The sequence below is a fragment of the Hemitrygon akajei genome, chromosome 3 (genome assembly GCF_048418815.1).
Source record: "Hemitrygon akajei chromosome 3, sHemAka1.3, whole genome shotgun sequence".
Lineage (NCBI taxonomy): Eukaryota > Metazoa > Chordata > Chondrichthyes > Myliobatiformes > Dasyatidae > Hemitrygon > Hemitrygon akajei.
The window spans coordinates 27,838,826-27,853,244 of NC_133126.1; the positions used below are offsets into that span (position 1 = coordinate 27,838,826).

At 42.7% G+C, this 14,419-nt stretch overlaps 1 protein-coding gene across 4 annotated transcripts in view; it reads right to left on the reverse strand.

Annotated features, from left to right (window-relative positions):
* The window catches only part of dicer1 (dicer 1, ribonuclease type III), a 140,976-nt gene that overhangs the window by 13,314 nt on the left and 113,243 nt on the right, over window positions 1-14,419 (reverse strand). For all 4 annotated transcript variants that reach the window (XM_073039417.1, XM_073039421.1, XM_073039419.1 and 1 more), the window contains exons 24-25: window positions 13,394-13,549; window positions 2,380-3,289 (exon numbers count right to left, since the gene is read on the reverse strand). In XM_073039417.1, coding sequence (XP_072895518.1) covers window positions 2,380-3,289; window positions 13,394-13,549 — 1,066 coding nt within the window. The remainder of the gene's footprint in view (window positions 1-2,379; window positions 3,290-13,393; window positions 13,550-14,419) is intronic.

A 14,419-nucleotide genomic window follows, 5' to 3' on the forward strand; every position in this document is an offset into this window, starting at 1 on the left:
ATAAGTTGCCGGGACCGGATGAGATGTACCCCAGGCTACTGTGGGAGGCGAGGGAGGAGATTGCTGAGCCTCTGGCAATGATCTTGGCATCATCAATGGGGACAGGCGAGGTTCCCGAGGATTGGAGGGCTGTGGATATTGTTCCTTTATTCAAGAAAGGGAATAGAAATAGCCCAGGAAATTATAGACCAGTGAGTCTTACCTCAGTAGTTGGTAAGTTGATGGAGAAGATCCTGAGAGGCAGGATTTATGAACATTTGGAGAGGTATAATATGATTAGGAATAGTCAGCATGGCTTTGTCAAGGGCAAGTTGTGCCTTACGAGCCTGATTGAATTTTTTTGAGGATGTGACTAAACAAATAGATGAAAGAAGAGCAGTAGATGTAGTGTATATGGATTTTAGCAAGGCATTTGATAAGGTACCCCATGCAAGGCTTACTGAGAAAGTAAGGAGGCATGGTGTCCAAGGGGACATTGCTTTGTGGATCCAGAACTGGCTTGTCCACGGAAGGCAAAGAGTGATTGTAGACGGGTCATATTCTGCATGGAGGTCGGTCACCAGTGGTGTGCCACAGTGATCTGTTCTGGGACGCTTACTCTTCATGAGTTTTATAAATGACCTGGATGAGGAAGTGGAGGGATAGGTTAGTAAGTTTGCTGATGACACAAAGGTTGGAGGTGTTGTGGATAGTGTGGAGGGCTGTCAGAGGTTACAGTGGGACAGTGATAGGATGCAAAACTGGGCTGAGAAGTGGCAGATGGAGTTCAACCCAGATAAGTGTGAAGTGGTTCATTTTGGTAGGTCAAATATGATGGCAGAATATAGTATTAATGGTAAGACTCTTGGCAGTGTGGAGGATCAGCGGGATCTTGGGGTCCGAGTCCATAGGACACTCAAAGCAGCTGCTTAGGTTGACTCTGTGGTTAAGAAGGCGTATGGTGTACTGGCCCTCATCAATTGTGGAATTGAATTTGGGAGCTGAGAGGTAATGTTGCAGCTATATAGGACCCTGGTCAGACCCCACTTGGAGTACTGTGCTCAGTTCTGGTCGCCTCACTACAGGAACGATGTGGAAGCCATAGAAAGGGTGCAGATTTACAAGGATGTTGCCTGGATTGGGGAGCATGCCCTATGAGAATAGGTTGAGTGAACTTGGCCTTTTCTCCTTGGAGCCACGGAGGATGAGAGGTGACCTGATAGAGGTGTACAAGATAATGAGAGGCATTGATCATGTGGATAGTCAGAGGCTTTTTTCCAGGGCTGAAATGGTTGCCACAAGAGGACACAGGTTTAAGGTGCTGGGGAGTAGGTACAGAGATGTCAGAGGTCTGTTTTTTCTTTACGCAAAGAGTGGTGAGTGCGTGGAATGGGCTGCCAGCAATGGTGGTGGTGGACGCGGATACAACAGGGTCTTTTAAGATGCTTTTAGATAGGTACATGGAGCGTAGTAAAATATAGGGCTTTCTTCCAATTCTTCCAGTCATCCTCTCTCCCCTGTCTTCTCTCCATACCCTTTGATACCCTGGTTAATCAAGAACCTATCTCTGCCTTAAATGACTTGGCCTCCACAGCCGCTTATGGCAATGTGAGGTAATAATGCTAGAATAATGAATGGTTGAGCCCTAGGGAGTTTTCAGGAACAGAAGGACTTCCATGCACAGGTTGAGGATTTCTGAAAGTAGATAGGCATGCGCAGCCACATACTGTATACGGTAGGTAAAGGCATTTAAAAACAAACAGAATAGGTTTAAGGTAAAGGACAAAAATTGGAGAGGATATGAGGAATACTTTCCATATAGAGGGTACCTGAATAGATAGTAAAAGCATCTAAATAAGTACTTGAATCACCAATTCTTAGAAGGCTACTTTCTGACTTTTGGATTTGTTTAGATAGGTATGTGATGGTTGGCATGGACATGGTGGGCCAAAGAGCCTATTTCTATGCTACACAACTCTATGACAAGCCCTTAAAACAAGTCAAAATAGGCTCCTGCTGCCAAAAAGCACAGTTCAAAAATCAGATTTATTGTCACTGACACGTGACATGCAATTTGTTGTCACATTGCCTTAGCTCATAATGTAGGTCAAAGGCCAATTAGCGACTAATTAATCTACCTTTCCCAATAGTTGGAGGGGAGGTGAAAGAAGAAAGATTTCTGTTACCAATAAACCAAATGCTTTCCAATCTTACTTGCTGCCCTTAGACATTTGCTTTGAGCACAGGGCCAGTTTTAAATATATGCTGCTAACAAAGGGTTCTACCTCCCCATGCCATACTCACTGGTTCCTTCATAATTCTGCACACCAGTACCACAACACATTAAACCTATACAGTAATACTACACATTCATCAAGAATAATTGGCTGAACTTTTTACCTGTGATTGTATTGTAGTGGTAGGAGGCATGAGTAAATGCCTGTAAAAGGTAAGCCTTGTTCTTGAATTTGTAGTTTATTTTATTTTCAAAATTTTCATAACCCGATATTAGATGGCCCAGTGTTCTGTCAGCATCCGGGTGATCAAACATGCACCTCGGAGGAATCTGAAGGTGTCCATATTCTAGACCTTTGCAGGGTGATTTCAAGTGGGACAAAGGAAGAATTTTGGATTCTCCTGCTTTATTGTTTGTATTAAAGGTGCTCTGCTCCTCAGGTGGCCATTTTCTCTCTTCATCCAGTTTTTCTTCTGCTGGGAGTACTTTCAAACCCAATGAGCAGAGAAAAAGCTGGGCAGCTCTTTCACCACAGCTGGTTAGGTAACAGCCCAATAAAGCCTCCACGCAATCAGCAATGCTCTTGTCTGCTATGCATTGCTCTGTGTGCAAGTCGTAAGAGATGCTTTGCTTGCCTGTGTCAACGCCACCATTCTCTTCAGATGGGTTCCAGAAACCCACAACAAAATCATCCTCATCTGTGGCCTTACTGGGGTCCAAGTAGCACATGGCATCCCAAGAGCTGTAGTCAAACTCGTCACCATCAGAGACGGAATGGCCATTTCCTGTTGCAGATTTTTTAGGAGGTTTCCATTCAAAAGCTGTGTCATTGGGTGGGAAGTCAGGCAGAGAGATCTTTTTCCCAAAGGCCCCAGACCCCATAAGCATATTGTCAATGAATTTTATATGCTCCTGATCATACTCTGAAAAGTCATCGTCATATTCTGCCTCCTCCTTCTGGGCTGTCCACATCAGATCTTCACGGAAATCAGGGTCGTCATCATCATCCTCCTCCTCCTCATCGTCATCATCATCCCCATACGTATCACCATTAGCCATTTGTCCTGTTACTGTCTGAAATAATAAAAAACAGTTAGAAAGAGGTTTTATTCATATATACCCATGTCACTACTATACTTAGTGATTATCCAAAGGCAAGCAACAGCTGACAGTACCTTCACTGGTAATGTATGGTAGCATAATGCTTTATAGAGCTAGTGACTGCAACCGAGGTTCAATTCCTGCTGCTGTCTGTAAAGAGTTTGTACATTCTCCATGTGATCATGTAGGTTTCCTCTGGGTGCACTGGTTTCCTCCCACGTTCCAAAGGCATATAGGTTAGTATTCGTGAGTTGTAGGCATGCTATGATGGTGCCAGAAGTATGGCGACACTTGTCTGCTGCCTCCAGCACATCAGACTGTGTTGAATATTCACTCAAACAACAGAATGCACTGTATGCTTCAATGTTTTCATGTGATGTAACAAATAAAGCTGATCTTTCTTTCTGTATTTCAAAGGTGTGGTGGGGAGGTGGGAAGAAGGGAGGAAAAAGTAGTACAGCAGAGGAAGTTAAGGTAGCAGGATAAATTGTAGACAGTTCAGTGGATTCTAGTTAATTGGGCAGCTACTTCTTTCCTTAAACAACAAAAATTAATCAAGAAAATAGCCGGAATTCTCTTCGTTTATTTGGGACACCATGCCGTTTTATGGGGTAGGATACAGTTGCTGAACAGTTTCTAACTGTGCGGCCATTACAAGACACCACACTGTTTTTAGGACGAACGTTTTTTAAATAGCATCAGTTGCATGTGTTTGTGTTCAAAAAGCAGTGATTTTTGTCACTGATAGTTAGTGAGAAGTAAGCTGTAAGAAAATTTGAAACTGCTTTACTCACTGTGGTTTTGAAGTATTCAGGTTTGGAGGGGCCAGAAACAGCCGAAAGTGAAAATAAAACAATTTCACTGAAGTTCAAAGTAAATTTATTATCAAAGTACATATACGTCACCATATACATATACAACCCGGAGGTTCACTCTCAATGAAAGACTGCAACAACTTCGGCATTCAACCAGTGTGCAAAAGACAACAAACTGAAAAAAGAAATAATAATAAAGCAATAAATATTGAGACCATGAGTCCTTGAAAGTGAGTCCATAGGTTGTGGGAACATTTCAATGATGAGGCAAGTGAAGTTGAGTGAAGTTATCCCCTTTGATTCAAGAGCCTGATGATTGAGAGGTAATAACTGTTCCTGAACCTGGTGGTGAGAATCCCGAGGCTCCTGTTCTTCTTCCTAATGGCAGCAGTAAGAAGAGATCAATCGATGTTCAAGTGTGATTTCCTGGTGGCCACCAATTTCAATTCTACTTCCTAATCCTATTCTGACATGCCAGTCCACGGCATCCTCTACTGCTGTGATGAGGTCACAGTGAGGTTGGAGGAGCAACAACTTATATTCTACCTGGGTAGTCTCCAACATGGTACGGACATCAATTTCTCAAACTTCTGGTAATTACCCCCCCCTCCCCCCCCCACCTTTCACCATATGAGTTTCCCTCACACCTTCTCTTACCTGCCCATCACTTCCCTTCCTTTGTCTCAGCCCAAAATGTCAACTTGTGCTCTTCTGCATGGATGCCACCTAACCTGCCAAGTTCCTTCAGCATTGAGAGGGTTACTTTGGATTTCTAGGATTTGCAGATTTTCACATATTTGTGGGCTGCACCTACTGTTTTGTAGAATTTTCCGTTCAAGGGCATTATGTTTTTATGCCAGTAAATATACTCTCCACCACACATCTATAAAAGTTTCTCACGGTTTTAGACATCATGCTGATGCTTTGCAAACTCCCAAGGAAGCAGAGGCGGTGCTGTGCTTTCTTTGACAGGTCCTCTGAAATGATAGCACTTATATAAAGTAGCTGACCCCTCTCCACCTCTGATCCGCCGATGAGGACTGGCTCATGGACCTCTGTTTTCCTCCTCCTGAAGTCAATAATCAGCTCTTTTGTCTTGCTAACAGTAAGAGGTTGGTGCTGTGGCACCACTCAGATTTCCAATCTCCTTCCTATATGCTAATATCATTACCTTTGAATCAGCCAATGATAGTGGTGTTGTCAGCAAACTTGAATATGGCATTGAAGGTGTGCTTAACCACACAGTCATAAGCAGGGGGGCTAAACACACAGCTTTGTGGTATACCTGTGCTGATGGAGAATGTGGTTGTTGCTAATCCAAACTGACTGGGCTCTGCAAGTGAGGAAATCAAGGACCCAATTGCACAAGGAGTTGTTGAGGTTTTGAGGGGATGATGGTATTGGATGCCAAGCTGTAGCCAATAAAGAGCATCCTGATGTATGCATCTTTGCTCTTCAGATGCTCCAGGGTTGAGTGAAGAGCCAATGAGATGACATTCGCTGTGGACCTGTTTCTCTGGTAGGCAAATTGGAGCAGATCCAAGTAATTTCTCAGGCAGGAGTTGATATGTTTTATCACAAACTTCTCAAAACACTTCATCACTGTGAATGTAAGTGCCACCAGACGATAGTCATTGAAGGCAGGTTAGCACATTCTTGTTATAAGTGAAGTTTGCTTGAGCAGGTGGGTACATCAGACTGCAGAGGCGAGATATCAAAGATCTCAGTGAACACAACAACGAGTTATCAGCACAGGTCTTTAGTACTTGGCCAGATACCCCATCTGAGCTGGATGCTTCTCGTGGGTTCACTCTCCTGAAGGCTGCTCGCACGTTGGCCTTAGAGACATAAATCACAGGATCATCTTGGGCTGTGGGAATTTGATGGTTTCTCCATGTTTTGATGGCCAAAGCAAATGTAGAAGTCATTGGGCTCATCTGGGGGTGGAGCTCTGTTGTTGTCTATGTTGCTTGAGTTTACTTCATAAGAGGTGATAGCATTCAAGCCCTGCCAAAACTGTCAAGTATCCTTGATTCAAGTTTAGTCCAGAACTGCCACAGCTTGTTTGATGGCTTTTTGGAGGTTGTACCTGGACCTCTTGTAACTTTCTGGGTCACTGGACTTGAATGCCCCTGACTTGGTCCTCAGCAGACCGTGGATCTGATGGTTCATCCAGAGATTCTGGTTGGGTAAGACTGAATGATTTTGTGGGGTCACACTCATCTACAACTGTTTTTATAAAATCTGTCACAACTATAGTGTATTCATTCAGATCCTCAGATGAGTCCTTGAAATCAGCCCAGTACACCCTTGAAGCAATCTCGCAGCTGCTCCTCTGCCCCCTGCAACCACCTCTTAGTTGTCCTAATCTTTGGAACTCCGCTGTATGCAGGTAAAAGAAGGACGGCCAAGTGATCAGATTCCCAAAATGCAGTCTGGGTATGGTAGACATTCCTCATCTTGGTAAAACAGTAGCCTAGCGTTGGGAACTTGGGTGATATGATTTATATGCTGATGGTAATTAGCCAAGGTTTTCTTCAAACAAGCCTGGATGAAGTCCCCGACCATGATCTGAAATGCATCGGGATAGACTGATTTTTGTCTGGAGATGACATCATGCAGTATTTCAAGTGTGTGATTATAGTCGGCCGCTGGTGCCACGTAAACTGCGATCAGGTCAATGGAGAACTCCCTAAGTAAATAGCATTTATAGCAAATATATCCAGGTAGCATTAGACGACCATTAGGCCTTCAAGGTGGGGGAACACAAATTTGACAAAAACACCACATTCATCCTTTGAATTGAGAAGCCTTCAAGTCTGATCACTGTATCTGACAAGCCAGCATACCTAGATAACCCATAGAACACAACAATCCCTCATTTCCCTCCACTACAGCAATCTTACCCCCAGGCCCTCAATTTTGTTCTCCAGTGACTGCACATTTGCTAACAAGACACTGAGTAGAAGAGGTTTCATTCTGAATTCAGCCTGCCTTAGAGCCCCTCCTTCCCATCTTACTTCCAGCCATTGCAATTAATCTTCCTCTGCTTAAAGGTGCCATACCTGCTTGCATAAGAGTTAAGTTTGCTGAGTTCTTCAGAAGACTGTGAAATCTGTACTTCATTGTCAATTTAAAAATACATAGCTTGAGGGAAATTACATGCTGTAGATTACAATGAGGGTAATTCAAATGAGGTATATTTAAAAGTATTGTACATAGCCTGTAGAACACTGCCGTGGCTCACCGGTGCTATCTTGCACCGATAGGAACTACAAAGAATTTGAAGGTATCAACAATCATCTTCAATGTTACAATGAAAATGAAGATTTGGAGAATGTGATCGTCAAAAGCATTGCCTCAAGTCAGTGCATTACTGACATTAAGCGTGTGTTTGCTCATTTACAATCCATCAAAAGAACATGACAATGAATTCCTTCGTCAATAATTATTAGGAACAAATCACAGTTTTATAGTGCTGTAGCAGTTTTATAGTATTGTAGTAGTACTCATTTAAATGGTAGTTTGTCCTTCTTATATCTTTTATGTCTTTCAACTATTTCCATGAAACTTTGGCTACTTAGGGAAGATGTTTAATTGGGCAAAGATATACTGGTCCTGATGCATCCCAATTAACTGGAATCCATTGTATCTCCGAGTCATTGTTTTTTTTTAATACAGGTAGTCCCTGAGTTATGGACGTCCGACTTACGAACCGAGGAAGAAGAATGCCGTCCGCCATTTTAAGCTGCTGCCGTTGACACTTTGTTGAGTGTGTAACTTTGTATTTGGCTTAAATTTTTTTTTTAGTAAGATTCACCCTGACCCCCCTCCCCTTTTCCGGTCGGCTGGTGGCACAGTGAGATCAGCACCGGGCTCAAGAACGGAGGTTTCCGAGTTCGATCCAGTGACAGACCGCTCCCAAGCGCGCCGGGTTGATGTCGAGCTCGCAACTCGACCTCGTAAAAAAAAAATGCCACTTCCAGTTTAAATTCCCACGTGGAATATTGAGGAGGATCAAATACCCAAACCCAGCAGAGCCCCCACATGTCCCATTTAACCTGTCTCACTGAAGTGGACTTTAGGACCCGGGGAATTCGGTGTGGTGGTCCTTAGGATTCAGTGGAGCTCGGGAGCTGGTGGAGGTCGGAACCCGTTGCCCGCAGTGTTTCTGTTCCGTTTACAGGAAGCGATCATGATTGGAAATAAAGTGGAAATAATAAAGCGTTTGGAAAGAGGTAAAACGTCATCGGTTATTGGAAAAGCATTAGGCTATAGTCGGTCAACGATCGGAACAATTTTAAAGGATAAAGTGAGAATAATGGAGCATGTGAAAGGCCCCACCGCGATGAAAGCTACAATTATTACTAAGCAACACAGTAGTTTAATTATTGGAATACATACATTTCTTAAGTGTTTTATAAGCATAGAAAGGTAAAATATATGCTATATACTAAGACAAATGTTTGACTAACTGACGCTAAATAACACCGGATGTACTTGTTCCAACTTACGTACAAATCCAACTTAAAGACGGACTCAGGAACGGAACTTGTTCGTAACCCGGGGACTGCCTGCATCTGAAAAGCTATGCTAGCCAAGAGGGAATTAGTGAATCAGTATGTAAGCAATAAATGTTTATTGGAGTTGGAGTTAAAACATCTGCAAAGACACTAAAGAAATGGACAGAGACATGGATAAGGAGCAGAATGTGACAGCACAGTAGTAGGGTATCTGACTCATCAACTTCCTGTGTCTTGACAGACAAAAAAGGCAGTTCCAGTCAATCCTTCTTTCCTCACCATCACACAAGTATTGGTATTTATTCAATTTACTTTTTAAATACAAAATTATTATGCATCACTACACTACAGTTTCAGGCAGAGAATCTGCTATACTGTGCAGCATCATTGTGGAGCAACAGTGGACTCAGGATTTGATTCTGAACTCTCCCTGTAACTGGGTGGGTGCTCCAACCTCTTCCCACATTCTAAAACTGCTGGTTGGTTAGACAGCTACTGTGTGTTTTGGGGTAGATTAAATAACAACTAGGCCCGCTGGTGATGTAGTGGCATCTGCATTGGACTTCAAGGCAAGTGGTCGCAGGTCCGAATCTGGCCAGCTCCTTGCACACTATCCATCCATGCTGTGTTGAGCGTTGAGCTAGCAACTGGCCCTTGCAAAAACAAAAAAAATCAGACAAATGCAAAGGAAACGATGTGACAAAAGGCACGGAGAGGAACAACAATAACGACAAAATGAGTGTTGATAGACATAGAAGAGAACAAGTTTCAGGGGTGCAGAGAAATGAGAGGAGCAATGGAATTATTTGCTTGTGAAGAGTTGTAGGCTGAATAGTTTCCTGTATTGTTACAAGACTAAGATACAAGTATGAATGTTTTACTTGTTGCATTCTTGAATTTTTTGCCAATCATTTAAAATATGTGCCTTACACAAATGGGAACAGTTTCTTTTGATTTACTCTATCCAAGCCTATCATGATTTTGAACACTTCTATCCAATCATCTTTCAACCTTCTTGGTTCCAAATAAACATTCTCCAGATTCACTGGTTTAACAGTTTATCCAAAACGCCTTGCGCTCCATTGGAAGTGACAGGGATAAATATGGGAAACTACAAAAATAGAAGTCAGAGGTATCTATTACCCACATCTTGAGATGCTTGTTAAGTTAGAAATATTGGCATATAAATACAGCCTGCTTCCTAAAACACACAGATGCTGTGTAAACACCTATAAGAATTCCTTCTGTACTGGGAAAGGAGAGGCAAACCAGCTGAGCACATTATATGTCAGGCCCCATTGTTGCAATATTTCTGACGTACATAGATTTGTTTCATTTTGGAGTGGTAAGAGGGAGATAGAAACATAGAAAACCTACAGCACAATACAGGCCCTTCGGCCCACAAAGCTGTGCTGAACATGTCCTTACTTTAGAAATTACCTAGGGTTACCCATAGCCCTCTGTTTTTCTGAGCTCCATGTACCTGTCTAGGAGTCTCTTAAAAGACCCTATCGTATCCACCTCCACCACTGTTGCAGGCAGCCCATTCCACACACTCACCACTCTTGGTGTAAAAAAACTTACCCCTGACATCTCCTCTGTACCTACTTCCAAGCACCTTAAAACTGTGCCCTCTCATGCTAGCCATTCAAGCCCTGGGAAAAAGCCACTGACTATCCACACGATCAATGCCGCTCATCATCTTATACATCTCTATCAGGTCACCTCTCATCCTCCGTTGCTCCAAGGACAAAAGGCTGAGTTCACTCAACCTATTCTCATAAGGTATGCCCCCAATCTCCAATCTTTGTAAATCTCCTCTGCACCCTTTCTATGGTTTCCTCATCCTTCCTGTAGTGAGGCAACCAGAACTGAGCACAGTACTCCAAGTGGGGTCTGACCAGAGTCCTACATAGCTGCAACATTACCTCTCGGCTCGGAAACTCAATCCCACAATTGATGAAGGCCAGTGCACCACATGCTTTTTTAACCACAGAGTCAATCTGCACAGCAACTTTGAGTGGCCTATAGACTCAGACCCCAAGACCCCTCTGATCCTTCACACTGCCAAGAATCTTACCACTAATACTATATTCTGCCATCATATTTGACCTACCAAGATGAACCACCTCACACTTATTTGGATTAAATTCCATCTGCCACTTCTTAGCCCAGATTTACATCCTATCAATGTCCCGCTGTAACCTCTGACAGCCCTCTACGCAATCCATAACACCCGCTACCTTTGTGTCATCAGCAAATTCACTAACCCATCCCTCCAATTCTTCGCCCAGGTCATTTATAAAAATCACGAAGAGTAGGGTTTTCATAACAGATCCCTCAGGCACACCACTGGTCACCAAACTCCATGCAGAATATGACCCGTCTACAACCACTCTTTGCCTTCTGTGGACAAGCCAGTTCTGGATCCACAAAGCAATGTCCCCTTGGATCCCATGTCTCTTTACTTTCTTAATAAGCCTTGCATGGGGTACCTTGTCAAATGCCTTGCTGAAATCCATATACACTACCATCTACTGCTCTACCTTCATGTGTTTAATCACATCCTCAAAAAATTCAATCAGTCTCGTAAGGCACAACCTGCCTTTGACAAAGCCATCCTAATCTTATGCCTCTCAAATGTTCATAAATCCTGCCTCTCAGGACCTTTTCCATCAACTTACCAACCACTGAAGTAAGACTCACTGGTCTATAATTTCCTGGGCTATCTCTACTCCCTTTCTTGAATAACGGAACAACATCTGCAACCCTCCAATCCTCTGGAACCTTTCCCGTCCCATTGATGATGCAAAGATCATCGCTAGAGGCTCAGCAATATCCTCCCTCACCTCCCACAGCCTGAGGCACATCTCGTCCGTCCTAGTGACTTATCCAACTTGATGCTTTCCTCCAGCACATCCTCTTTCTTAATATCTACACACTCAAGCTTTTCAGACCCCTGCAAGTCATCCCTACAATCGCCAAGATCCTTTTCCGTAGCGAATACTGAAGCAAAGTACTCAATAAGTACCTCTGCTACCTCATCCAGTTCCATAGACACTTTTCCACTGTCATACTTGATTGGTCCTATACTCTCATGTCTTATTCTCTTGCTCTTCACATATTTGTAGAATGCCGTGGGGTTTTCCTTAATCCTGTCTGCCAACACCTTCTCATGGCCCCTTCTGGTTCTCCTAATTTCTTTCTTAAGCTCCTTCCTGCTAGCCTTATAATCTTATAGATCTCTATCATTACCTAGTCTTTTGAACCTTTCGTAAGCTTTTCTTTTCTTCTTAACTAGATTTACAACAGCCTTTGCACAACACAGTTCCTGTAACCCCCCACCACCCTTTCCCTGTCTCACTGGAACATACCTATATAGAACTCCTCGCAAATACCCCTGAATATTTGCCACATTTCTTTCGTACATTTCCCTGAGAACATGTTCTCAATTTATGCTTCCAAGTTCCTGCCTGATAGCCTCATATTTCCCCTTACTCCAATTAAACACTTTACTAACTTGTTTGTTCCTATCCCTCTCCAACGCTATGGTAAAGGAGATAGAATTGTGATCACTATCTCCAAAATGCTCTCCCACTTAAGAGACCTGACACCTGACCAGGTTCATTTCCCAATACCAGATCCAGTACAGCCTCTCCTCTTGTAGGCTTATCTACATACTGTGTCAAGAAATTTTCCTGAACACACCTAACAAACTCCACCCCATCTAAACACCTCACTCTAGGAACATGGTAGTCGATAGTTGGGAAATTAAATTCTTCCATCACGACAACCCTGTTATTATTACATCTTTGCAGAATCTGTCTCCCTATCTGCTCCTCAATGTCCCTGTTACCATTGGGTGGTCTATAAAAAAACACCCAGTAGAGTTATTGACCCCTTCCTGTTCCTAACTTGCACCCGCAGAGACTCCGTAGACAATCCCTCTGTCTTCCTCCTTTTCTGCAGCCGTGACTATCTCTGATCAACAGTGCCATGCCCCCACCTCTCTTGCCTCCCTCCCTGTCCTTTCAGAAACATCTAAAGCCTGGCACTCTAAGTAACCATTCCTGCCCCTATTTCGAGATATCACATGAAAGAGCCCTGGAGCAGTGGACTACGAGGGGTAGTAAAAAGGGAAAGCTTCCTCTTCTTGTGTAAGATACCTGTTAGATTTTAACATATCTGGGCTTGTTCTCTACTAACACACACAAAATGCTGGTGGAACGCAGCAGGCCAGACAGCATGTATAGGAAGAAGTGCAGTCAACATTTCTGGCCGAGACCCTTTGTCAAGACTTTTGTGTGTGTTGCTTGAATTTCCAGCATCTGCAATTTCCTCGTGTTTTTGTTCTCTACTAAATTTTTTTTGTTAAGAATTCTATTCTAAAGCTCTTGGATGCTTGTATGTGCCCTTTAGTAAGATGACTACCTACCATGATACTCTGGACATGGTTCCATCAAAGCAAAGTTAACTACCATCACAATTACTTATCAGTAAAAAGTTCTGAAGCTTGCAGATGAGGACATTGCCAACACGTTGCTCAGCAACAAAATGTTTACTGTCCATTGTGAATTCAGGCACTGGTACAATTTCAAACAAGTCTTATAAAGTTGATGTGGAAAATATTACTTCATACTAAAAAGGGATCTGGGAGGCCCCCTAGCTCAAAGAGCTCCCTTTCATTTTTAAATAGGAGTCTTATCCACCTCGTCCATTAGAGAGGAGCTTACACCTACCGCTTCTTTCATTTCACTCTTGTCTGCAATGTATTTGTCCTGATTAACCACGTAGCCAGGAGGAAGCCAATTAACGGGTGGGTCAAATATTGAGACCACCATTCGACTAGGAAGACCTTTCTTCTTTCCGAGGCGATAGAGATTACAATTGCTGACCTGGTTAAATGACACAAAAAGGCAGGTTATTAATTTTATCTAGCATTCAAATACAAAACTATCACCAACATTTTCACAGAAAAGGGAAATACCTACAATCAAACAGTGGGAAGAAATTTTATTTAACTGCCTTAAAAGAATAGGGGTATTATTATGTAACTTGTCCCACATTAGGGCAGTTAAGATGACGCCAGGACTTTGAAACTATTCCAAATCAAGCTTTCAACAATCTACTGCAAATTATTTCAATAAGTTTGGTACTGCTTTCCATTGCTGTTCCATTCAGTTCTGACTTGGACAAAAAGATAACAGAAAGGCATTTCAAATTTCTAACCTTTAAAAGACACATCCAAGCAACATAATGGGACACTGAAAGATATGTTCAGCTTTAACAGTTCACAAGTCAATTAACGTAAACTGTCATTGCTTAATGATACTTGCTAATAAACACTCAGTCTGCATTTACTGTGGTAATGGCAGTGACCACTTGGACACCTATCCACCAAGTAACACAAGATTTTGTTGCAACTGCACTACTTTCAGTTCTGTATGCATCCAACTTCATCTGCCAGACATTTGTCCCTACTACCAGCCCATTTCTACACACTACAATTTATCACCTTTTGTCACCACTCCACCGCAACCACCATCTTGAAACAAAGAATAAAAACCAGCAGACCAACCAGCATCCAAAATGACATTTATTGCAAAGTTGCTCCAGCCTATTCAACTTTGAAAAACCCCTCATTTGCAAAACATCTGGAAACTGCGATCTAGACTGGTGGAGCTGCCTCACAAGTTAACAAAGCAACAGCCTGAAAGGGAAATTGTAGGAGTACCTTCAATTAAATGACAGCAAAAGTTAAAAGA